Source organism: Budorcas taxicolor, chromosome 20 (genome assembly GCF_023091745.1).
Source record: "Budorcas taxicolor isolate Tak-1 chromosome 20, Takin1.1, whole genome shotgun sequence".
Lineage (NCBI taxonomy): Eukaryota > Metazoa > Chordata > Mammalia > Artiodactyla > Bovidae > Budorcas > Budorcas taxicolor.
Window position 1 is genome coordinate 22,081,158 of NC_068929.1, and position 26,351 is coordinate 22,107,508.

At 37.7% G+C, this 26,351-nt stretch overlaps 1 protein-coding gene across 1 annotated transcript; it reads left to right on the forward strand.

The window, feature by feature from the left end:
- The first annotated feature begins 835 nt into the window (after positions 1 to 835).
- Positions 836 to 25,863, forward strand: ELOVL7 (ELOVL fatty acid elongase 7). Its single transcript, XM_052658971.1, has 7 exons — positions 836 to 899; positions 10,277 to 10,467; positions 14,010 to 14,090; positions 15,182 to 15,238; positions 17,914 to 18,019; positions 23,318 to 23,454; positions 25,654 to 25,863. The coding sequence occupies exons 1-7, from the start codon at positions 836 to 838 to the stop codon at positions 25,861 to 25,863; spliced, it is 846 nt and encodes a 281-aa protein (XP_052514931.1).
- Positions 25,864 to 26,351: the final 488 nt, after the last annotated feature.

A 26,351-nucleotide genomic window follows, 5' to 3' on the forward strand; every position in this document is an offset into this window, starting at 1 on the left:
CTCCAATGCATGAAAGTGAAAAGTGAAAGTGAAGTCGCTCAGTCGTGTCTGACTCAGCAACCCCATGGACTGCAGCCTACCAGGTTCCCTCTGTCCATGGGATTTTCCAGGCAAGAGGACTGGAGTGGGGTGCCATTGCCTTCTCCCTTCATGTACTAATGTCACACTATTTTAATTACTGAAGATTCAAAATATCTTTTAATACACGATAGAGCTAGTTTCCCCTCATTGGTCTTTTTCAGAAGACATCTTTTTCCAACTGTTTTTGTCTGTCTGTCCAGGTAAACTGGCACCTTCTCTTTCGATCGTGTAGATCTTCTCTTCCTCCCTCTGTCTACCTCTGTTTCACTTAAGTTATATAAACTTGAATACAGAAGAACTTCTTACACCTGAAGATCAGCTAAAAGTCTGGGTCAGAGTATCTGTTCTGAAAGTTTATCTTCTTGACTTTGTTCTGGGTTTTTACTTCAACATTGCCATGGGAGGCACAGTCCATTCCTGACCTATTTTGCTGCCATAAAAGGAAGATGGATGCTTCTATGACAGTTCTTAGAATCGCTTACTCCTTTTGTATCTGGTACATAGAATATCAGCCTTTTTAAGTGAATTAAGCATTGTCTTTATGATGAAAAGTCTTAAGTGACTGAGTTGCATCAGGGTTTAATGTGGTTCACTAATGCATTTACCCTCAGTAGGTTTGTTGTTTTGCCAGTTATTCCTATTAAATTTTTAGCATATTTAATATTGTATTTCTAGAAACTTGGCTTTATTTGCATCCATAGATCATAAACCCATTGTATTTTTTTTTTTTGTTTGTCAGTAAATCCTGTGGAAAATGGCCTTCAGTGATCTTACATCGAGGACTGTGCGTCTTTATGATAATTGGATCAAAGATGCTGGTAAGTAACCAGATTTCCTAACTGTTGGTTGGATTCTCATACTTAATAGGATTTCATTGAAACAGAATGAGAGACTTTACAACTTAACACTCCCTTACAGACACCCCATATATTGATTTTTTTCAAATTTTCATTTATTTGGCCACACCAGGTCTTAGTTGTAGCATGTGAGATCTAGATCCCTGACCAGAAATTGAACCCAGGCACCCACATTGGGAATGAGGAGTCTTAGCCACTGGACCACCAGGAAAATCCCCTTGATTTTTATTTTAATTAGTGAAGAAGTATCAAAAATTTCATTGAAGATATGTATACAGATAGAGGTATTAATGCATAGGTGATGTTCAATATGATGTTTGTAATTGTGAAAATAGCTTTATATCCAGGGAAAGGAATTGGTGAATATATGGTGGTACATCATTCCAACTCAGAAGCCATTAGAAGTGATTTTGGAGGCACTGTGCTCTTAGGCTTGATTCTGCCCTAATGCTCTTAAGGGAAATAACAATTATCACCTACAGTGACTCTTGAGTGGGAAGGGCCACAGCCCCCAGGGGGCATATCAGAAAGGGGGGCGTTTGCTAGGGTAACCCCTGAGTAATCCTGAAATGCCCATCTTCTCCCATTGCCCATTAAAAAAAAAAATCAACATTGTTGAAAGGCATTTAATGCCACAGTGAGTGGCTTAAAATCATTAAATGCAAGCAGGTTATAAAAGACCACCTGTATTTCATGCATGCAAACTCAGTGGCTCTGTTGTGTCCAGCTCTTTTGCAACCCCATGGACTGCAGCCTGCCAGGTTCCTCTCTGTCCATGGACTTTTCCAGGCAAGCATACTAGAATGGATTGCCACTTCCTATTCCATTTGTGTGGTAGGGTTATGGGTAATTTCTGTTTACTTTTCTATGTCTGTCTACTAGATGTTTGGGGGTTTCTTGTTTCGTCTTTTATTTGTTTGTTTGGCCACAGTATGTGGTGTGAGGGATCTTAGTTCTCAGACCAGGAATTGAACCCTCATCTCCTGCAGTGCAAGTGTGAAGTCTTAACCACTAGGCTGCAAGGGAAGTCCCTGTCTAGATGTTTTTAAACCACATCAATATGTGTTGCTTTCATAACTGTTCCAAAATGTTTTAAACTAACATTTTATAACAAATGTTTTATAACATTTAAAATAAATGTTTTATAACAAAGGTAGCATTTTTAAAAGAATAGACAAGGAATCAGAACATTTCAGAGCTGAGATGGATTTAGATATCATCAAAGCTACCTTCTCCTGTTGTTGTTCAGTAGGGTCTGACACTTTGTGACCCCATAAACTGCAGCAAGCCAGGCTTCCCTGTCCTTCTCTAACTCTCAGAGTTTGCACAAACTCATGTCCATTGAATCGGTGATGCCATCCAACCATCTCATCCTTTGTTGCCTCTTCTCCTCCTGCCTTCAATCTTTCCCCGCATCGGGGTCTTTTCCAGTAAGTGGGCTCTTCGCATCAGATGTTCAAAGTATTGGAGCTTCAGCTTCAGCATCAGTCCTGTCAATGAATATTCAGGGTTGATTTCCTTTAGGATTGACTGGTTTGATCTCATTGCTGTCCAAGGGACTCTCAAGAGTCTTCTCAAGCACCACAGTTAGAAATTATCAGTTCTCTGGCACTCAGCCTTCTTTGTGGTCCAACTCTCGTATCTGCACATGACTACTTGAAAAACCATAGCTTTGACTGTGTGGACCTTCCCAACATCATGGTCATTTGTCAGCAGAAAGATCAGAACATACATTTTCTGGTTATGATTAGTACTCTGGTATTTCACATTTGAATTCCTTTCCACATATTCACTACCATCACCACTTTAAATTAGTTTGTTACCTATCAGTTAGAATCACATATTCACCAAATTCAGGAGGAAAAAGTGCTACCTAGCACAGTTGAAATTATATTTCTGTTTACACTGATTTCAGCAAAGATACACTGTTTCATGGTTGCTATCTTTCTCAGTGGACTTCCTGGATGATTCAGTGGTGAAGAACCCACCTGTAATGCCGGAGACCCAAGTTTGATCCCTGGGTCGGGAAGGTCCCCTGGAGAAGGAAGTGGCAACCTACTCCAGTATTCTTGCCTGGGAAATCCCACTGAAAGAGGAGACAGGCAGGCTACAGTCCTTGGGATCTGAAGAGTCAGACACAACTTAGCAATTCAAAAACAACAAATCTTTCTCAGTAGATTAAAAACCAATCTCATTTCACTGAAAAAGACACTATAGTTTTGCCCCTGAAGAATGCAAAGGATCTTAAAAGGATCCTAAAAAGGATCCCATAAATAGAAAAGTTTCACTCTGTTGAATGGAAAGTGAAGGAAATTTTTATATATATATTCAATTTTTTCTTATTTTTCAACTTAGTGATACAGAGAATGTATAGATTTCTTTAAAGATTATCTTTCTCTGAAGATTTACAGTAGTTCTCATAAATTCAGTATTTAATTTAAATACTATTTTTTGTCTCTAGTAATGGGTTTATTTATTTATTTAAAAATATGAATATTTCTATTTCCTTTCAAGGTAGAGGTGTAACTTGCTACCTGAACTCTCATGATTTAACCTTGGGAACCAAGTAGATTTGGGTAATTTTTTGAAATAGACATGTTTGGAAGAACAGATCACTTGCTATCCAACTCTTGCTACTCATTATCCCCATTTTAAGAACCCAAGACATTCAATTAATCAATATCTTAATTCAAGAGCCAAATAGATTTAGGTGATGATGAATATCTATATAGTGCTCTAAGTATAAAATGTTTTAAGATGAACTACTTCTGAATTCCACTTCCAATTTTATTCATGGGTCGACTCTTTGTTTTTATTATGGATACTTACATTGAAAAGATGAGTAGTATTAGGTCAGAAAAGGGAACGACAAAGGTAAGAAGTGGTTCAAGATAGACAAGGAAAGTCCTGGAAGCAGTGTTGCAGTGCGGGAAGGATGAGACGAAGAGGCAGGTGATGCTACTGATCTGAAGCTATGCTAATTTAAAGTCTTCAGAGAGGAGGGAAGGTATGGAGATGTGTGGTGAAAAGACCTTGGTTTAAGTTCTGCCACTATTGTGAACCAGCTCGGTGATCTTGCACAAATTATTTATTGTCTGTGAGCCTCAGTTTCCTTGTTAGCAAAGGAGAGTTGAGACTGGTATCCGCCGGCTACCAGATAATACACATGAAAGTGTTAGTCACTCAGTTGTGTCTGACTCTTTGTGACCCCATGGACTGTGTAGCCCACCAGGTTCCTCTGTCCATGGAATTGTCTAGGCAAGAATGCTGGGGTGGACTGCCATTCCCTAATATGCATGAAAGTGCTATGTTATTTAGGAAGTATCCCAACAGAAACAGTGGTGGTGGTTGATGACTTATAGTGCATTTCCATGTTCAAATACTTTTAATATAGCATATCTTTTTTTTAAAGTTTCTTCATTCTTTTTCCTGTTGAAATCTAGAAGGGTTAAAATGCTTTGTGTTGAGATGTATACCTTTAGGAGAACACTATTGGGTATAACAAGAGGGTTCTTTTTTTTTTTTTGCTCTGTGTAGTGTGATATTGATCTCTGAGAACCATTAGGAATCATTTTTGGCCATCTTAGTTCTGTTTTACTTTGCCTATACTTCAAAGGCCTAAGGCCATGATCACGTGCCAAGAATTTCAAGTGTATTCTTGGCTTTGGCCCTAATTCTGAATAGACTTTGGGAGACTTACTGATACTCGTTGGCTTTCTGATTGTTAGAGAAGCGGAGGCAGGCATAGTTATTTCATGTGGAAAATTCCACAGCTACAGAATTTTAAAATGGTTTAATTAATACTTAAGCTATAAGAGGATTTATAATGTTTTGATGTTTAAAAAGCAACTTTCCTTGTATTTGAATAGTAATGGTGATGACCTTTCAGAATCAGAGTGATCTTTTTGCAAGAAGACAGAAAATCTGCTGCCACTCTGAACCTCTAGTACTTCACAAAGTACCAGAGGTTCATGTTTGTTCCTCCTGCCAGCTTCTTCATCTTATTGGCACTTAGAATTTTAAAGGGTGTACCCTTTGAGCTAGTACTGCTACTTAAGAAGAGAACACACTGTTAAAAGTGGTTGATGGAAAAGCTCATTAATATTCTATGTATGTGACCCTTGTACTCCGCTGTACTCACTCTCCAGAATGCTCTTAGAAAAGCATTATGGGGCTAGTAATAAGTTAGAACTTCAGAACTGAGGTATGGACTCTCAGACAGCCTGCCTCTCCATCCTCTGCCTTTATCTGTTGGTAGTACTTAAACCCAGCTCTGATGCTGAATAGAAGGTACATGAAACTCTCCCTCCCTTATCAGCCTTTTGTCTCTAAAGAAAACAGAGCACACTTCACCCCAGAACCTTTTGCAATTTGTGAGATCATAGACTGAGGCAGAATTACCTTTAAATATTGTTTAGCAGCTCTCTCTACACCCCTTTATCGAGCCACCAGCTCCATCTGACTTGTAGATGTCTCATCAGCGGGAGCCCCCTGCCTCACATGAAAGTGGGCTCCCTATTTGGAAAGGTCTCTGCCAAGAGAGAAGGTAAGGAAAAATGAACAGTCACCAGAGACATGGACATATTAAATACTTTATTTGCTCAGTAGAGAGAGCTAATTTAAGCAAAGGAATAATCTGAGCAAAGCTTTACTTCTAGAAGGTAAATTTGGTAGTTATATAAAAGATAAGATGGTGGGTGGCAGATTGGATCAGGAGACAGAGAAGCCACATAAAGTCGCCGCAGAGCACCTAGCAGTGGGGTACTGAGGGCCTCAGTGCTGTTGAAGGAAGCACTGAACTCCGGGTTTATAACATTGATGGAATGTTCATCATGGTCATCGCAACAGCTTATTTCAAAATATAAATGCCTGGGGAATTCCTTGGAGGGCCAGTGGTTAGGACTCTGCTGCCACTGCAGGGGTACAAAACCGAGATCTGCTGAAATAATAGAAGCAATGCTTCCTGAGCACTTAAGCTCTCCCAGGCTCCTTACTTGTAATAACTCACTGAATCCTCCTTGAGATACATGTTGTTTTGCACCCAGTTCACAGATGAGGAAACTAACCACAGAGAAGTCAAGTCAGTGACCCCAGGTCACATAAGGAGTCCATTGAAGGGCCAGGATCAGTGCAGGCGGAGAAAGAATTAAAAAGCTCGGTGGTTTGTTCTGTTATTTGCTTTGAAAATAGTATGAAATTAAATGAACTAGCTTTTCCTCAAAGATAAGATTTTTTAAAAAATCTGTAGAACTTGAAAGGCACACTCAGGATTTTTTAAAAAAAGCATGTGCTTATAATGTTAAATTGCAGGAAACATGATTTATTTAAATATTATTTTCTTCTGCTTCCTGAGCCAGCCCAGCATGCTTTTCCTGGCTTTTAGTTTTTCCTACTGCTTCCAGCAGAAGAACAGAAATATGGTATCATTTGATACCCCCATCTCACTACCCTCACCATCACACTACTGTCACTGAATTAATAAAAGAATGAAATAAAATATCTCTAATTCAGAAATTCCTTTACTGACAAAAACAAAAATCAAAAACTAGTTTTCAGCCGTGCATCTGATAGCCATTCATAACAGAAACATTTAAAATTTCTTAAAAAGAAAAATAAAAGTCACCCATATTGTCACCATCCAAAGGTAATAATGTTAACATTCTTCTAGAAGCCTTCTTTTAATACTGGTTTTATGTGTTTATTTCATTGGAGATAAAAGCTAGAAATATTAATATGGTTTATATTCATATATTTAAGGTTTGGATTACTCACTAATGGAAAAAAAATCCATCAAAGTTTTTATCATTCTGAAACCACAATGAGATATCACCTCACACTTGTCAGAATGGTACTCATCAAAAAGAACAAAAGCAACAAATGTTGGAGAGAATGTGGAAAAAAGGGAACCCTCATGCACACTTGATGGGAATGTAAACTGGTGCAGCCACTACGGAAAACAGTACGGAGGTTTCTCAAAACCTAAAAATAGAATTACTATATGACCCAGCAATTCTACTCCTGGGTATATATCTGAAACAACAACACCACTAATTCAAAATGTACATGTTCACAGCAGGATTATTTATAATTGCCAAGTTATGGAAGTGTAGGTGCTCATCAACAGATGAATGGATAAAGATGTGGTTTGTACACACACGTGCATACATACACACACACACACTGGAATACTACTCAGCTGTAAAAAAGAACATGCTTTTGCCATTTGCAGTAACATGGGGGAACTTTGAAGGCATTATGATAAGTGAAATGTCAGAGAAAGACAAATACTGTAGGATATAACATATGTGGAATCTAAAAAATACAACAGGCTAGTGAGTATAACAAAAAAGAACCAGATTCACAGATACAGAGAACAAACTGGTGGTTACCAGTGAAGAGGAAGGAGGGAGGGGGGGAGCATGGGGTGGGAGAGTCAGAGGTACAAATTACTTGGTGTAAGGTCAACTACAAAGATGTTTGCACAGCACAGAGAGTGTGGCCAGTATTTTGCAGTAATTGTAGATGGAGCTTAACCTTTAAAAATTGTGTTTTTAAAAAAGTGTGATCTGTTCCAGTTCTGTCGTTTGGTCCCCAGTTCTGTGACAATTTTCTTTACTGAAACTTTCCTGGTGAGTTACTAGACTGTGGCTGGGGTTCCTCAGGGCCTTTCTAATTGCATATAGCACCCAGATATCCTGGGAAAGGCAAGGAATAAATTGAAATACACAGTGATGTGTGCTACCTGCATAGCTGATTTCACAGCTTTTCCTGATTTAAAACGGTGACATCTTACTGTGAAAAATTTTTTTTGAGAACTTTATGTTCTTTGTGTTCTTATGAATGTCTTTGAGCAACGTTTGTTGAACGTTTGTTTTGCACATGATATTTTACTGAAATCTTTCCTGCTAAGAGCATCAATGCAGGGGTACTTTTCAGCCCACATTTTACTTTCCCTGTCTGCCATGTTTGTTACCTTGATTCCTTCCAGAAGTTCACTCTTCCTCTGGCTTCAGGATATCACACTCTTGTGGTTTTCCTTCTCCCTTTCTGCTGCTCTTTCTCCGTCCTCTCTCCTCCTTTGAAGGTCAAGTCCTCCAGAGTTTGACTTTGGCCACTTGCTCTACTTCCTCTACTCACTTTTCCTAAGACAGTATCTGAACAACAGCAACAGAAACCTCAAGTGTTTCTCTTAACTGCCACCTCTCATTCCCCATGATTAAATGATTTATGAAATTTTATGTTTTCTACCTCCTTACTAGATGTCAAAATGATTGATCTGATTGATTTTCTCCTATCACTACCTAATTTTTAGTAGTTTCACTTATGAATTCATTTTTGCAAAGGGCTATATCTTTCCTAAAGATAGGAGCACTCTGTGTTCCAGAGTGTTGTGGTGTTCCACAAGATGTTAAATAGTATTCTGTTGATGCAAAGAATCAGGGCTCTATGGCCAGGTAAGTTTGAGGAATGCTGCATACCACCATTCTCATCTTGGCAATTCAAAACAAACGTGAAGCACTAAGAAATTCTGCTGAAAAGTACTTTGTTTGCTTAACTTAGCATTTCTGGTAGACTTTTCCTACTTTTTGGGGTGGTAGTTTAGTCGCTAAGTCTTGTTGCAACCCCATGGACTGTAGCCTGCCAGGCTTTACTGTCCATGGGATTTCTCAGGCAAGAGTACTAGAGTGGTTTGACAATTCCTGCTCCAGGGAATCTTCCTGACTCAGGAATCAAACCCAAATGTCTGCATTGCAGGCAAATTCTTGACCACTGAATCTAAAGAATTCTTTAATATCTTCCTTGTATCGCTTAGTTTGGGACATGCTTCAGTAGGATTCAAGGTAAGGCACAAGCTCATTTTTCTCCCACGTAGTCAGTTTTCCATTTCAATGAATTATCTCTCCCTTTCTTCTTGTTTATATGGCTTTCTTTATCATATATTAAATTCCTAAATATCTGAGGTCCATCTTAGAGCTGACTTTTAGCTTATTATTTTGAGATATAGAATAAATCATCTTTTATCACTACAGACATGCCCCAGTATATCTGAGTATCAAATGTGAGCTTTCCAGCAATAAAACTGAGGCCAAGTGAGTCATCAATCATGGAGTCTATTAAAGAAATTTTTGCCTTGGATAAGAAGTCAGACTTGATGGGATATTCAGCTTTTTTTGGTAATTAGCTACATCATCAGCAGTTTCAATGGGCAAGGGCTGTATTGCCCCCACCCTTCTTTCCAATTAACAAAAGTGGTATTTAGCAACCTAGGGCTAAAGACTCAATTTTGAATCAGACACACTTGGAAATTTGTCCACACATATTTTCTTTTATGATATTCTGGCTTCGTGAAACAATTTTGTAAAATTACACCCAAGCTACTTAAGATTATGGAATTAATCACATTTCACCTTGAGTTGCAGTTTTTTAATTAATCTAATTCTCATAGCCTGGAACTAGCAGTAATCATGTGAATTTCTTCTTTACATGATTGTGAGGCTAATACTTTTCTGTTTTTCTGTTTAAGATATCAGATGGATTAGCCCACATTCTGGACACCTAGAACCCACAGTTCAGATACTTAAATGATGCTAAAGTCCCTTTCAATTGAATAATACAGTACACAGAAGACGTTTCCCATTTTCTTGGGGAATGAAGAAAGTTAACAAACAGCAAACCGAAACATATTTATATACATGAAAGAATGTCTGCGTGGAGAAACTCTACTGTGTTGCTAGTGGTTATAGATGGATGATACGATTGTTCCATGGACCTGCTCCCCTGCGATGTGGTTTCTGGTTCAGTAAAGCGTCTGCCTGCAATGCAGGAGACCCGGGTTCGATCCCTGGGTCAGGAAGATCCCCTGGAGAAGGAAATGGCAACCTACTCCAGTATTCTTGCCTGGAAAATCCCACGGATGGAGCCTGGTAGGCTACAGTCCATGGGGTCGCAAAGAGTCGGACACGACTGAGCGAATTCACTTCACTTCAATAGAGAGATAGGGAGGAAGGTGAGGCTAGGGTTTTGATTTCCCTGGCCTCTTGTTTGCAGGGCTGCTGAATCCCTCCACTGAAGGACATGGCTCCTCACCAGAAGGGCTTCTCCATGTGACTATCTCCTGAGCTCTGGTGACCACTACCTCCCTTTGCCCTTTGAGCCTCACTGTTTCTAGCTCCGTCCCAATCCCTCGTGATTTCCCTTGACACGCCCTGAAGATAGAGTCATCACTGACTAAACAGTTCACTGACAGTATTAGGATCTAGGTGCTCAGTTAGATGCTGGTTACTGTCAGTTACCACGGAGCTAAATGGCTGTGCACTTACATCTTGTTTTTCTCTTAGATCCTAGAGTTGAAGACTGGCTCCTCATGTCCTCACCTCTGCCACAAGCCATCATCCTAGGATTCTATGTCTATTTTGTCACGTTCCTGGGACCAAAGCTCATGGAGAATCGAAAGCCTTTTGAACTCAAGAAAGCTATGATAACGTACAATTTTTCCATAGTACTCTTTTCTGTGTATATGTGTTATGAGGCAAGTATCTTCAGTATTCCTAATGGGAAAATTTTACCTGAGTCTTTATGCTCGTCTGTCATGATGTTTCTTGATATGACTTTAAGGGTAACTCTCCAAGATTTAAGAAATTTCAGAAACTTAGCTCGCTAGAGCAGATATTTGCACCCCTCCCCCAAAATATTGTTTTCTATAGACCAGATATTGAACTCCTTAAAGGATCTCGGTATAGTCTACCTCACAGATAGTGAGAATTACATTAATTCCAGGGACTCACACACAGTTAGCCATAAAAGATGATTCAATCCATAAATGTTCAACTTTAAGGAAACTCATAGTTGGAGAAATCAAATACACACAAGACAGTGTATTGCCTGGAAAACTCCATGGAAAGAGGAGCCTGGCAGGCTACAGTCCATGGGGTCACAAAACAAGTTGGACACAACTTAGTGACTAAACAACAACAACAAAGATAGTGTGGCTGCCAAGTGGAGGACTGATATTTGAGTCCAGGTCTGTCTGACATCAGAGCTCATTCTGACTCTAATGAGTTGTCATCATCATGGTAGGGATTTGGGGTTCAGAATGTATACACATGATGACCTGTTAGGCGGTAGACTGTTTTGGTTTAGCTGGGTTTTGTGGGGAACAGAGAACTTAGACTTGTACAAGGCAGTAGGTGAGGGAAGCTGTCCCTTAACTGTCAATAAGAGAGGTGGAGAATTTCCAGGACCAAAAGCAGACTCCTTAACTGTCAATAAGAGAGGTGGAGAATTTCCAGGACCACAAGCAGACTCATGAATTCTCTCTGTCTCCCTTCTGCTGATTATAGATCTCAGCCACGCTCCCTTCTCTGCTTTTCTGGGATTCCTTGCTTCTCTTTCAATGCTGGCTGGCTTCCTCATCTTCTGCTCCTTATCCACTTCCTCGCAGCACAGCCCGTGCTTCTGCATTACCAGGACCCGGGAGGACCTAGCATGGCCTCTCCAGCCTCTCCAGACATCATGGCCTCTGCACACACATCTCTCCAGCCTGATTCTTGCTGTGGATTCACCTGACTAGCTCACCTTAAATCTGCTCTGGCATCATTTCTCACAGGCCTTCCTGAAATCCAAACTTACTTTGCTGCCTTCTACTTTATTTCCAGAATTAACTCGCAGGTCACCTTACTGTCCTTTCTAGAGCATAAGCAACTGAAAGGGAGGGAGTAATGGAATAGAGCTGGGGGCTGGGGGGCCAGAAAAATACATGCTTTTGGCGAGTTATCAGAGATAGAATATAACCTACTATAGGACAGACCCAGAAGTACTAAGGACAGACTTGGAAGCCAGGAGACCAGGGACTAGTTAGTCCCAGTTACACTACTAACTAGCTACCTGATTTTGAACTAATCATTCAACTTCTGTGGGCCTCAGTTCTTTCATTATATAGAGTCAGGATTGACCTTGTCTCTCAGATCCCTTTATACTCTGGTATCTAATTGTGTCATTGAATGTGGTGTCTCCAAATATATCTCTCTGGAAGGAATCCAATTATTACCAGTAAGTTTTGGTTTCAGCTTTAGAAATTATAACATAAAAGGTCTGAGAATGTCTGAATCTGAGAGTTTCTATCCCCTGTTAACCAGTAATACCTGAGTAACTTATATGCCAGTTTGGAGATTTATTATCTACCAAATAGAAATGGTTACTCTTCCTTTGTGAAAGCCTAAAATATAGACATATATGTCAAAAGCTCTGCAGACTTTTGAAATGTTCTTAAACTTAATATCAGGAAAGCGTTGAGTTCTGCTTTCTGTTTAATCAAAGGTTTTTGACAGCTGAGCAGTGTGTCCGTTCCAGGTCACATCCACACACGTGGTTTATTGGGTGGAGCACAATTGCTTTTGGTCTACATCCTCCACTAAGGATGTTAGGGCAAATATGAACAAGGTGAAAGGAAGTACATCAGACTAAAGGAACCCACATGCCTCATTTTATAGTGATGGCTTGAATGTGCCGGTTACTTGGCAAAAGTTGAGTAATAAAGAGAGACCAGCAAAGGCCCCACTGATGGTCACATCACAGAGCTTCTCCTATTCATCGCAGTGCTTGTTTGGAGTAGGGAATCAGTCAACCTCATCTAAATGAACGGAGTTAGCATGTTACCTCAATCAGTCAGAAGTGAGTCTGAGTACGAAAGTATGAAGACCCTCACTGACAGATCAGGACTTTGTAAAACAGATTTAACTATTTCTGTACTTCATTCCTTTGTTCCTTCCTTTGAGAAAATTTATTGACTTGCCTTTGTAAGATATTTTTCTCATCCATGAAATATGTCTTTATGCTTTTCTGAATCTTAATTTTTAAGATTTCATAATTTACCAAGTTGATGGTGTTGATATTACAAGTCAAGCTAGGAACTAGTTATCAAAAAAAGGATAGTGTTTTTAAATACTATGATCTAAGTGGTTTTTCTTTCTCCTTCATTTCTTTTCACCATTAAAATGTCATTCTGATTATGCCTCCTAAACTTTTGCCTATAGAAGTTAACTTACTGTAAAGTTGTCATTTTAGCTTTAATAGTAAGTAAAAGTATAGACTTGAAATGTAATGGAATAGAAAATGGTATAATCCTTATGCTGGGAAGGAAGACATTTTTCTTAGGGAAGATGCTGGCTTTTGTGAGAACAGGATGCCAGAGAAGAAACTGGTCATATTATCAGAGCCCTAACTTAAGCCAACCATTTAATATAGATATTAATTTAAAATTAGAGCCCTTAGCTTTTCATTTTCAGATACTGTTTTAAAAGGAGATCTTCCTACCACTAGACCGAAAGAATATCAATGTAATCTTTGAATTATGGTCCAGACTTAACAATAGGCCCTTTCTTCTCACCACTGGCCTAAAGTCACTTCGTGGGTGTGTTGGAATTAAGGCTTGCCAGACTGTATTCTCTTGTTAATATTTTTGTCTCTTACTTATTATGTGAATTCAAAGCAAAACTAATATGTGAGTCTTGTGTTTGGTCTATCTTGATTTAAAAGCCATGGACTATCACTTCCTATTACATCCACTAACCGAAACAAGAGAAATCTAGTTGTTGTAGACATTGGATGAGTACATTGAGAAGGTTTGTTTGCTCATTTATTTGTTGACTAATTGCAAAGATTTGAAATGATCAGAAAAGGCTGATTTCAGACTCAGTCACCCCTTTGAGAACACACAAACATATGCACAGGCATTTAGAGATGCACATAAATAAACTCAGATACTTACCAGTATTTACTGTTTAAACAAAACATTCCTGGTATTTTGTTCTCCAGTTTATTAGAATAATCATTCCAAGAAATATCGTTTTAATTAGCACACAGTTGATATGAATGTGACTTTACAACCTTTAAAATGCTTGATGCTTTGATATGAAGTGAGTTCCTGGTTTGTAATTGATCTAGTCCACCTTTCCCTCCGCACTGACTGCTGAGTTAGCTGAAAATGTAATGAAGAGACACGGTCGAAACTACCTTTGTTGTAGCTGTTGAGCAAGTACTTTTCTTCTATAATATGCATGTGCTCTCTTACAGTTTATAATGTCTGGCTGGGGTACAGGCTATTCGTTTCGATGTGATATTGTTGACTATTCACAGTCGCCTACAGCACTGAGGGTAAGTTTCTTTTCAGAAAAAAACTTGTAACTCTAAATCAGTGTTAAAACTTTGTGGACTCTATTTTTAAATACTGAATGTGAAATCAGAAGGAGTAAATGACTCAATTATCACATATGTGTTGCATGAAAAAAGCTAAAAATTACAAGAAGAAAATCAAATTCAGGTGTGGGGGTTTCTGTAAAATGCAAATTGGTGCTTTTCTTTTTGAATTTCTTGGATTCAAAAGTAAATGTGTACCCGGTTCCTCAAAAATGGAATTACCATATGATTCAACAATTATACTTCTGGGTGTATACCTAGAAGAATTGAAAGCGAGGATTCAAATGACACATATACGTGTGTGAAATAGGTAACTAGTGGGAAGTTGTTGTATAGGGCAGGGAGCTCAGCTAGGTACTCTGTGAAGCCCCAGATGGCTGGGATGAGGGTGTGGTGAGAGGGAGGTCCAAGAGAGAAAAGATACACATTTACACATATAGCTGACCTATTTTATTGTACAGCAGAAACTAACACAACATTGTGAAGCAATTATACTCCAATTTAAAAAAAAGATATTTGTACACCAGCGTTCACAGCATTCTTCACATTAGCTAAAAGACAGAAGTCAACACACATGTCCAGCCACAGATGAATGGATTAACAGTGGTATATACATACAATGGAATATTTTTCAGCCTTAACAGGAAGGAAATTCTGACACCTGATACAATGTGATTGAGCCTTGAGGACATTATGCTAAGTGAAAAAATCTAGGCACAAAGGGACAAAGAAATACTGTATGATTCTGTTTTATGAGGTATACAGAGTAGTCAAATTCAGAAACAGGAAGTAAAATGGTAGTTGTCGGTGGCTGGATTCCCAGGTGGGGACTTATTGTTTAATGGGTACAGAGTCAGTCCTGTAAGAGGAAGAGCTTTATGGATAGTTGTACAAGAATGTGAAGGTACTTAATGCCACCAAACTATACACTTTAAAATGGTTAAGATGGTAAATTTTATGTAATGTAAATTTTGCCAAAATTAGAAAATATAAAGTTCTTTCCCATGTTAAAAAAAATAATAAATTCCTTTCTATGTGTATTTCTGCAGATGGTACGCACCTGCTGGCTTTATTACTTCTCCAAATTTATTGAGCTATTAGATACTGTAAGTATATTGTCACCACATTTGGTAAATGTTTGATGTTTCAATGAAAGTGATAAACTGTGAGTGTTCAGTTGTCTGATAACTTTGGTTATCTCTCTTCCTCAGGCAGACTCCTATTATCTATTATTTTTTATTATCATTTTAGAGAATAGATAGCATAAACTTATTTTTCAGTCTTTTGCAAATGCCAAAAGATTTTTTGTGTATCTACCATCTGGTTAAGATAAAAATGTAACTGTCACATATACTACAAAACTGAGCATCTTTATCTAGATGGATGATGGTTGTTCTGTGAAGTGAGTTCAGGAAACAAAGAACAGAGAATATGTTACTTCTGATTCTTTATATCAAAGCAGTGTGTCATCCATACTCCTTTAAGAGGACAAATTCATAAAGTCACACTAGAATGTTGTTATCTCTGGGATATCAGTAATTTTGGTAATATCAAAACTATTTCCAGCTGCCTTTCTGAAGTCTGTCTTATTGGGTCTTCTCCCTTCCTGAGGATCAACTCTGAGTGGCTCCTGCAGAAAGCAAGTGCCATGGATTAGGATCCATGATGAGAGGAGAAAACCTTGTACCTTTGTTTCCAGAAACAACAGAAGGCTGGCTATTATTGTATGTTTGTGGCATGTGGACCTTATTTATTTGGAATCCATTCTGGCCTAAGACTGCCAAGTGTGTTTTCTTCAGAATATATTCTGCTACATTTCTAGTAGCAAATCTAAACATGCTTTACCTTCTCAGCTGGCTACACATAATGTTAGAATTATTGATGTGTGTGTTAGTCGCTCAGTTGTGTCCAACTCTTTGTGACCTCATGGACTGTAGTTCAGCAGGCTCCTCTGTTCATGGAATTCTCCAGGCAGGAATACTGGAGTGGGTTACCAGGGGATCTTCCCCACCCAGGAATCAAACCCTGTTTCCCCCATTGCAGGCAGATTCTTTACTGTCTGAGCCACCAGGGAAGCTCTGAATTATTGATAGAAAGGAGAACTTAGTAAGCATAGAATCCAGGGGTTCTCAAATTTTAGCATGCATTAGAATCACCTGGCTGGGCTTCACAGGTAGTCCTAGTAGTAAAGAATCCACCTGCCAATGCAGGAGATCAGAGATGTGGGTTTTGATCCCTGGGTGGGGAGGATCCTCTGGAGGAGGAAATGGCAACCCACTTCAGTATTCTTGCCTGGTAAATTCCATAGACGGAGAAGCCCGGTGGGCTACAATCCGTGGGATTGCAAAGAGTCAGACACGACTGCGCATGTACTCACGCATGGAATCACCTGGAGAACTCATTAAAAACACAAATGCTTCAACCCCACCCTCACCCTGAATTTCTGATTCAGTGGGTCTTAGATGGAGCTTAAGAGTTTGCATTTCTATCAAGTTCTCAAGTGAAGTTATTGCTGTTGGTCCAGGGTCCACAATTGAAGAACCCCCACTGTCGTCCACTGGTTCTCAACCCTATGGCACTATAGACCTAATTGCCTTAGAAAACAAAGAGCTGGGCCCCACCCCTAGAGATTTGGTGTCAGGATGGTCTGGAGTTAGAGACCAGGCATTGTTATTTAAAAACAAAAGACAAACCTTCTTGGACATTGTAATATGCAGACAGGGTTGAGAACCATTGATCTAGCCCAGAGCACTCCAGAAAGTTATAGGGCTTACCCAGAGAAATGCCACTACTGACGGGGACTAGGACCCCAGATTGCTCGTTTATGGCTTCTTCTGTTGCTCTGTGTTGCCTTCCTCTCTGTGCATAAGCAAATGAGTTTTGACCTCATTGTTCCTGCTTTGCATGTTCTCAGCTTCAGCTTCCATAGGAAACTGTTGCTTCTCTGTGTCCTTCCCTGAACCACATTTCTCAAATACTCTTAGGGATGCTTTTGTTTCTGCCAGTCTGTTTAGTCCTGTACTTAGCTCTGGTGTTGAATGTTTTTGAACATTTAATTCTGCTTTTGAATATTTTTTTTTTTTTTAGAAAAAAAATCCCATCCCCCTGCCCCCAGCTTTCTTAGTCTACCTCTTTGTTTATTATAGAAATTATAGAGTTTCTGACTAGATACGTTCAATCTGGATGAGGGCTTTGACACCCTTCTCACTTTTCCTGAGCTGCTTTGCTTTCGTTTGTTTCCACATTACTTCCCTAGTTAATTCTTCAAGTATTTCCCTTTTCATCTTTCTTTAATAGTAATTTGCTAACTTCTGATTTGCTGCAAGTCTTCTTTCAATTTGCTTGACCCTTTATCTAAATTGGTAGAATATGTCAAGGAGCAGTGTAGAATTTCAGTCAAGACTTCAAAGTCTGCTTTTCCATATATTTCAAAGTCTGCATGGGTGTGTGTTTTTTTTTTTGAACCAGTCACATTTTTTTCAATAATTTTTGGTCATATCCTTCACTTTATATCTTTGATTTTTAAACATGGCATTCAGTATCTTCTCACCTTTTGATTGATTCTTCCGTGACTAGGCGTCGCACTTAAGTTCCCGCATACTAATTATCTTTTGAGCTGCCTCTTAGAGAATCAGCTCCTTCTATAGATTCTATAAAGCAACTCTTTCAAAGCACATTACCATATGCAATAGTAATAGTTTGCACTTGGCCGATATTTTTGTAACATTCGAAAATTATTGCATGATTTTATATGAACTTGATTTTCTTTAAATTATTTCAGATCTTTTTTATTCTGCGTAAGAAAAATAGTCAAGTGACTTTCCTGCATGTCTTCCATCATACCATCATGCCATGGACCTGGTGGTTTGGAGTCAAATTTGCTGCAGGTAGCCAAGGGAGAGTTGGGATTATGTGCTATAATTGGTTACATTTCTGTATGCTCTAAGCATAAGTTCTATCTTTAAGTGTGATTTAAAAGAATCCTAAAACATCAAAGAATCACTTTGATCAAACTTCTGACTTTCATTAATTATCTGAAACATAAACACAGGACTCCTAACTAGATCTTCCCCCACTCCTCACTACTCTTTAATATGAATGACCTTTGGGTATAGTCTTCTACTCATCCTTTAGTTGTTTTGCTTGGATTTTATTCTTTTCTGATATAATTCTATAAATATTTTAAAATAAGTAATAAATGATAAAATGGTAAAATCCTTGATTTTCTAGAAATATAGTTAGATAACTGTTGCTTATATGTTTCCATGTCTTCTTTGCTTTCAAATTTCCAAAAGCTGATACACCAACAACTCTTTAAAGATGTATCAGATTACAACTGTCCCACCTCCCCAAACATCCTACTGTATTAAAGGATGCTTTGATTGCTTTTTAAGGTCACAAATAGTTTAACTCAAAAGCTTGGCAAACAGATTCTTTAGTTGGTTTTGATTTTAGGCTTCTGAACATCTAGTATATGAGAGAACAGGAAGGTAAGTAATTTTACCTATCATAAAGTTTTAAATAAGTGATATCCTCAAGGTTATAGTCTTATTAGCAAAAGTTGTCTGGGAGGATTTATTTGTTCTACTTTCTTCAATTTAAGAAGTCTTCCTGTAGGCTTACAGCCCATTCTAGGCAAAGCTTTAACATTTCTATGGACAGCTCACCTCTATTGGGCATTCTGACTTTGTAAGACTAAAGGAAAGAAAAACTACAATTGAGGAACTCTTGTTTGAGTTTTAGACTCTCTAGACATGGGGAGGGGGTGGGGGGTGGAAATCTGCATGTCTCATAGCATGAAGGGACATAGATAAGCGAGTGGCTAGAATAATAGGGGAGCTGGAAGGGCTGGCCCTACTTTGGCCCAAGGGCATCAAATTTTCCAGTATGTAAAGTAGCTCCTTGCCAAAAATTGGCATTTGTCTGTTGAAAATTTTTTTAAAAGGAAATATAGTTGTTATAATGTATATATGTGAATTTAAAAATTTAACTCACATTACAATAAGATGGTCTCATCTGTGTCCATTTCACAAATCGAAGACAGTTGTTTTATTTAATCTCCATCATTTTTCTTTGCTTTCCATGGTTTTGTTTTCTCTTGCACCTATATTGCGCCTCTCAGTTCTTTTTACAGTGATATTTCTCAACACTATTTCTTTTGGTGGAAATTAGAAAATACCTAAACATCCAGTAATCGAATGGTTGTGATGTCTTGTGTTGATAATTGTGAAATGCAAATGATTTTGAGAGACATGTAGCTCCAACTCCTGTTAAGCAGTTTGGCCCCTAAATTTATCAGAAATAGATGACTATTCTTACTATTCTATTTTTAAAGTATGCTAGACACACTCTTCAGTTCAGTTCAGTTCAGTCGCTCATTCGTGTCCGACTCTTTGCAACCCCATGAATTGCAGCACGCCAGGCCTCCTTGTCCATCACCAACTCCTGGAGTTCACCCAAACTCATGTGCATCGAGTCGGTGATGCCATCCAGCCATCTCATCCTCTGTCGTCCCCTTCTCCTCCTGCCCCCAATTCCTCCCCGCATCAGAGTCTTTTCCAATAAGTCAACTCTTTGCATGAGGTGGCCAAAGTATTGGAGTTTCAGCCTCAGCATCAGTCCTTCCAATGAACACCCAGGACTGGTCTCCTTTAGGATAGACTGGTTGGATCTCCTTGCGGTCCAAGGGACTCGCAAGTCTTCTCCAACACCACAGTTCAAAAGCATCAATTCTTCAGCGCTCAGCTTTCTTCACAGTCCAACTCTCACATCCATACATGACCACTGGAAAAACCATAGCCTTGACTAGACAGACCTTTGTTGGCAAAATAATGTCTCTGCTTTTTAATATGCTACCTAGGTTGGTCATAACTTTCCTTCCAAGGAGTAAGCATCTTTTAATTTCATGGCTACAATCACAGAACTTATTTATTCAAATATCTTTCAAAAGACCAGATTATTCTATTCCAACACTGAAGAATAAATATAAATTAAAAATAAATAGGAAGACAGTACCCCCAAATACAGTGATTAAGAGATATTGACACAAGGGATCTCCCTTTCCTTCTTTATCCGTCTCTGCATTTTCTAAATTTTCTTGTTTGAATATCTGTTGATTCTGTTGTGGACTAGCAAACACTTGAACAGCATACCTGACATCTGTTCAGTGACAAATTCAGCAACAAGAGCAAGGGTGTTTCCAGAAATGTGGTGTGGTGTTGGCTTTCATTCCTAGAATAAAACTGTCCAGCTTTATCTGTCCTTTCAAAAACCAGAGCACAGCTGATCTCTATCTAGTATTTAATTTCCTGTTTGCCTATTGTACTCCTCCCTGGGATAATAGCAATCCAACTTTTCTTTTGAATGTGATGAAAATATTTCTGTGGCAGGTTTTTATATTAATTATGTATATACTCCCTTTCAGAGATACGAAGAATTGTGATAATTACCCAGGGGGTTCCTTTATATTTTTTCCAAACCAAAGAAGTAAAATGTGATGGTACTAATTATAATTCATTCTTTGCAGAACTATTGTAAAGAAGAAAGCAAGCTTACAAAGTACTTTATAAGAAAAGTCTTCCAAAGGAAATATGAAAAGTATTATTAATTAAAATGTGATTGTCCTGTGAACAAACATTAAAGTAACTCACTAGAAAACAATCACTACTAGAGAAAATAAGCAAGCTAATTTGATTTGATAGCTTATTTTAATCGGTAACCCTAACTATAAACTCTCTCAGCTACACTACTGCCGTGTTAAATTCCTGTATTCCATAGGAGCCTCATTTTAGGACATTCAAATGGTGAAAGTTTCTGAATGGAAAATAGAATTCTTCTACCAAAAAATGGAAGAGGTGTCTTAGTGAAAAAGGCTCGGTCTGATTCATTATCAAGCATGAAATAGATTTCCTGTGTATCTGTAATTGTAAGACAATGGATTTGAGAGGTAGCTGGCTTGTCCCCATTTAAGTAGCTTAACTCATAAACTATTCTATTTTTAAATTACCCTAGAAAAGGTGTTTTTACACCACACTAATTTATTTATTTATGTTTCTTTTGGGAGAAAGACTAATCCAAATGTAAATAATAGAAGCTGGGAGTTTGTTAATAAGTTTCATTAGTTCAGTTTCTTCTTACTTGAAATTTGTGCTAATGAAAGGATTAGCTGAAATTTGATTTATTCTATTCAGGAGAGAAAAGTTTATGAAATATAGTATAGCATGAAAAAGACTTTTTTCATATTTAAATATGAAATTTTTTAATATTTATTTTAAAACTAATTACTTTTAAGAGTTTTATTTATATTTAAAACAGAGGTTATTTTAAGGAGTACTTTGGCAATGGTAACATTTAGAAGTATCTAGCATTGTTGCTATTACGGATGATTTTTTTTAAAAGTAATTATTTCTGCTATGAAGCAGTTTTTATGACATTTGTCCTTAGAAGATTGTAGTCAAAGTAATACATTTCAGTTTTGCTTTAAACTTTCTATAAATCACAGTGTTCATGAATTCAGTCCTTTGTCTAATGTAATTAGGCAAATTTGTGAGATTTTGTTTTATTTCTGAAATCAAAGAATATTAGAGTAAATAAAATAGAATGTCAACATTACTAAGCTGAATCAGGCTCTATGTAAAGAGTGAAGATTCTTCTAACTTGTTCATCTTAGGAAAGAAACCCTGGGGAAGAGTTTTGGGTTTTTTTCCCCACCATCTACTAATCACTTCGTTTTCCCTTTCCACTGTACTACTGATTCAGTTAGGGCTTCCCTGCTGGCTCAGCTGGTAGAGAATCTGCCTGCAATGTGAGAGACCTGGGTTTGATCCCTGGATTGGGAAGATCCCCTAGAGAAGGGAAAGGCTACCAACTCTAGTATTCTGGGCTAGAGAATTCCATGGACTGTATAGTCCATGGGGTCGTGAAGAGTCAGACATGACTGAGTGACTTTCACTTCATTTCACTGATTCAGTTAAAGACAATTCAAAGAATCTTGGCTTATATTTACTCCAGGGTCTTCTATCCTAAATCGAAGGTGATCAGTGGGAGATGTGGTAGGATTAGAAGAGGAAACCAAGATAGGAAGTCACAATTAATAATAGTCAAATGAAAACAGCATCAGATGGTTTAACAATTAATAAACATTTATTTTGGAAAAACAATGATTGATTAAAATAAACTTAACATAGTTTACTTATGAAAGCCAGTGGTTCTACTGCCAAAATTTTGTGGCACTAAAAGTATTGAAAACTATTAAGAGTGAAAAAAAGTTAATTTGATTTTACACAATAATATGTAAGAAATGTATATATAGATTCTTGGTGGCTTAATTTGTAATAACTCAAATTGGAAACAACTCAAACATCTTTTGATTGGAGGGTGGATAAATGCATTGTGATGAATTCATATCAGGTAATACTATACAGCAATAAAAAGACAATCTATGTGGATGCATCTTAAAAACAGTATGTTGATTAAAAGAAGATAGCCACAAAGAATACATCCTGTATGAATTCTAAATTAATTAACTAAATTAATTAATTCTAAATTAATTAATTAACAAAATTAATTAATTCTAAATTAATTAATTAACAAAATTAATTAATTCTAAATTAATTAACAATTAATTCTATTTATATGAAGTTTGTAATAGGCAAAACTAACAGTTGATGATGGAAGTCAGAATAAAAGTTACATTGGAAGGAGTATATTCATTAGAAGGGGCACATGGGGACTTCATGTGGCATTGGAAATGTCTTAAATCTTGAATTTGGTGGTGGTAACATGTTTAAAAAATCATCAAGTTGTACACTTAAGATTAGTGTACTTTGTGGCTTTATATGTGTTAATTCTTACTAAAAATGAATTTGATTACTATTATTTAGCAATATATTATATTTAAAAGGTAATTCCACTTAATTTGTTAAGGTAAGTCCAAATCACAGGAAAATCTTAATGTTAAGATAGAATAAATGAAGACATGCTAATTTATTTTCCAAGATTTTATTTTATATTTTACAAAATGGATGTAGTATCCAGCTTCCTCTAATTTTATAGATGTTTAATAATAATGATATTTCATGTTTATTTTTCTTCCCACTAAAATTAAAGTAATATACTAAAAGTTCAGAATAAAATATATCTCATCTTAAGGAACAGTACCCCTATTTTATGATTTTTTTTTCCAGGTGGTTTGGGAACATTCCACGCCTTTTTAAACACAGCTGTACATGTAGTCATGTATTCCTACTATGGACTGTGTGCACTGGGACCAGGCTACCAGAAGTATTTGTGGTGGAAAAAATATTTGACATCATTACAACTTGTGAGTAGTTAATTTTCTTTAAAAGCAGATATGAAACTAAACTGGGAGTCACTTGACTTCATTATGAATGAGGATATTAACGAAAGAGCAAAATTTATAAAACATAGGAATATAAATTGTCTGGCCTCTAAGGCATCCCAGGGGCACAGTGGTAAGGAGTCCACCTGCCAGTGCAGAAGATTCAAGAGACCTGGGTTCCGTCCCTGAGCAGGGAAGATCCCCTGGAGTAGGAAATGGCAACCCACTCCAGTATTCTTGCCTGGGAAATCCCATGGGCAGAGAAGCCCCACAGGCTATAGTCCATGGGGTCGCGGAGTCAGACATGACTGAGCACACACACATGCGTGGCGTACCATCATTCTTTATATCTTCTGTGAACTTTTGTCAGGAACTTTATTGAAAACAAAGTATATTTGGTAGCCAAGAGGCTCAGACAATTAAACTAGCATGTATATCTTTATACCATCTTTATATTATTTTATGCATTTATATGAGAAGGAAATGGTAACCCACTGCAATATTCTTGCCTGGAGAATTCCATGGACAGAGGATCCTGGCAGATTACAGTTCGCAGGGTTGCAAAGAGTTGGACACAACTGAGCAACTAACACATACACAACATGCATTTATATAAAATAAATATATTTATGATCAAAATAATCTCAAAATTATGTGAACCTCATTAGATGTAATATTAAATTAAAAGTTAGAAATTCCATATGCTAGATCTAAATGACCTTGAGGGAATGTAGCTTTCAGAGAATTATGAGCCTTCCTGTGTGCCTGCCTGCCTTGTCCTAACATTTATAAGTTTATCTTTCCTCCAGTTAGTAAAAGCACTGTGGGAATTAAAGGTGTAGAGTGGTGCTGTAAAATACATATTGACAAAAGTGACAGCACCCTAAACAACCAAATGTAAGGAAATTATTTTAATTCCTGCTTGGAAATATTACAAAGTTCTGAAAATTATTCACAAGTCATTTCTTTTTAAGCATTTTATATACATGGAAAGTAACATATGTTTATTGTAGAGAAATTAGAACGTCTATACTGCATATAGAATTTGTCTTAGGCTTTTTTTTTTCAGTTAACATACTCTTAAGTGTTGTAAAAACTTTTCAATAATATGGAAAAAATACTTATATAGGAAAAATACATGCTGTTCATTATTTTTTCAAATGTGTTGACAATATTTACACAAACACACCTGCATAGAATGCTGAGAATGCTGCTTTGACTTTCATCTTCTCATCTGCAAAATGAGAGGAATAATTGTGGATACCACACAGAAATGTCTTAAAAGTTCCTTGAGATAATGCAAGGAAAGTTGATGATGATAATAACAAGAATGATGTAAAAATCTTAACTATGGTTAGAATAGATTGTGGGTAATCGTTATTTATTTTTATGTGTAGATTTTTACTTTTCCAAAATTTCCACAGAACACGTGTTACCTTTTTAGTCATTAGAAAAAAGATATCCAAAAAATCTGGACATTAGCCCAGAACATGTAATATGTTCTTTTAAGACTGTGCAGAACGTTTTGGAACACAGAGCCCTTGGGCATGTAAGGGGGGTCACCAATGTTCTCTTACTGCTTGAAAATTCTCTGCTGTAGTTGGCAGATAGGATATATTTTTGCCTATGACAGTGGAGGATTGCTGGCATCATTAAAATGTTTTTATTCCCCTCCCTACCCCATCCTCAACTGAAATATCCAGGTTAACAGCAGGATGGAATGTTTGAAATGAAGCCGTCATAGAAAAGTTAGGCCATAAGGTAGTGGTCCTGAGTGTATTTCTTCAGACAAGACCTCAAGTTGAGACTGACGGTTCTCTGGGATTAAGCGCTGCTGCACCGTGCTGCAAGTGTGCATGCTCACTTGCTCGGTTGTGTCGGACCCTTTACGACCCCATGGACTGCAGCTGTACAGCTCCAGGGAATTTACACAGCACTCCCTGGAGTTGTGTGCTTTGGCACCACTGAACAATGGTTCCAAATTCCCATCTGCATTTTGACATTGTTCCACCTATTCTCACTCCCATGGAGGCTAGATTGAAAGATAAAATTCCCTGTTCAACAGTAGCCTAGATGCAGTTGGAGAGTGTTTAAATATAAGCAGACAAAGAATGTGTTAAATAATTGCTCCATTGTGACTCTTGGTGGCTTAACAGTACTTTTCATTCTTCCATCTGTTAGATCCAGTTTGTTCTTACCACCATCCACATCGGCCAGTTCTTTTTCATGGAGGATTGCAAGTACCAGTTTCCAATCTTTGTGTACATCATTATGAGTTACGGCTGCATCTTCCTGGTGCTCTTTCTCCATTTTTGGTACCGTGCTTACACCCAAGGTCAGAGGCTACCCAAAACTGTGAAACATGGAATCTGCAAAAACAAAGATCACTAAAGTTCAAGCACAACATGTCTATGAAAAAGATTGATATCTTGTCTTCCTTGACAATCAAGAGATATTTCCATGTGCAGTGCATTTTGTATATTTTTCAAAACCAAGAGCTTGTATTTTTATGATAAGTTATTGGGGTTGCTGGTATTTGAGAGCCCAAAGCTCCCAGAGAACAGTCTTCTGATAATTAGAACCTAAAGCAGCCAGTTTTTCAGCTGCTTTTAAACCTAAAGATCTTATTTAACACATTTTTTAGATTGAAAGAAGGATATGAAACAGTACAGTAGTCTTCAAAGAAACCCAGTATATATGAAAAATATCATTTGATATTTTGAGCATGGGCAGAGATCCATGCAGTACAGAAGATTCCTTCTGCAGAATCTGAAAACCTTTACCTATGGGCTTTGGCTTTGTTGCTTGTTGACTATATTCAGAAGACACTGTGTTTACTCTAAACTTAAATTCCCATTCTAAAGAGCTAACGTGGTTTT

What these genes read in the sequence shown, in the direction of transcription:
- ELOVL7 (XM_052658971.1), top strand. Translation starts at nt 836, where the DNA reads ATGGCCTTCAGTGATCTTACATCGAGGACTGTGCGTCTTTATGATAAT. An exon ending in TAATTGGATCAAAGATGCTG is followed by an intron (nt 900 to 10,276) that starts GTAAGTAACCAG and finishes TTTTTCTCTTAG; the next exon opens with ATCCTAGAGTTGAAGACTGG. An exon ending in ATTTGACATCATTACAACTT is followed by an intron (nt 23,455 to 25,653) that starts GTGAGTAGTTAA and finishes TCCATCTGTTAG; the next exon opens with ATCCAGTTTGTTCTTACCAC.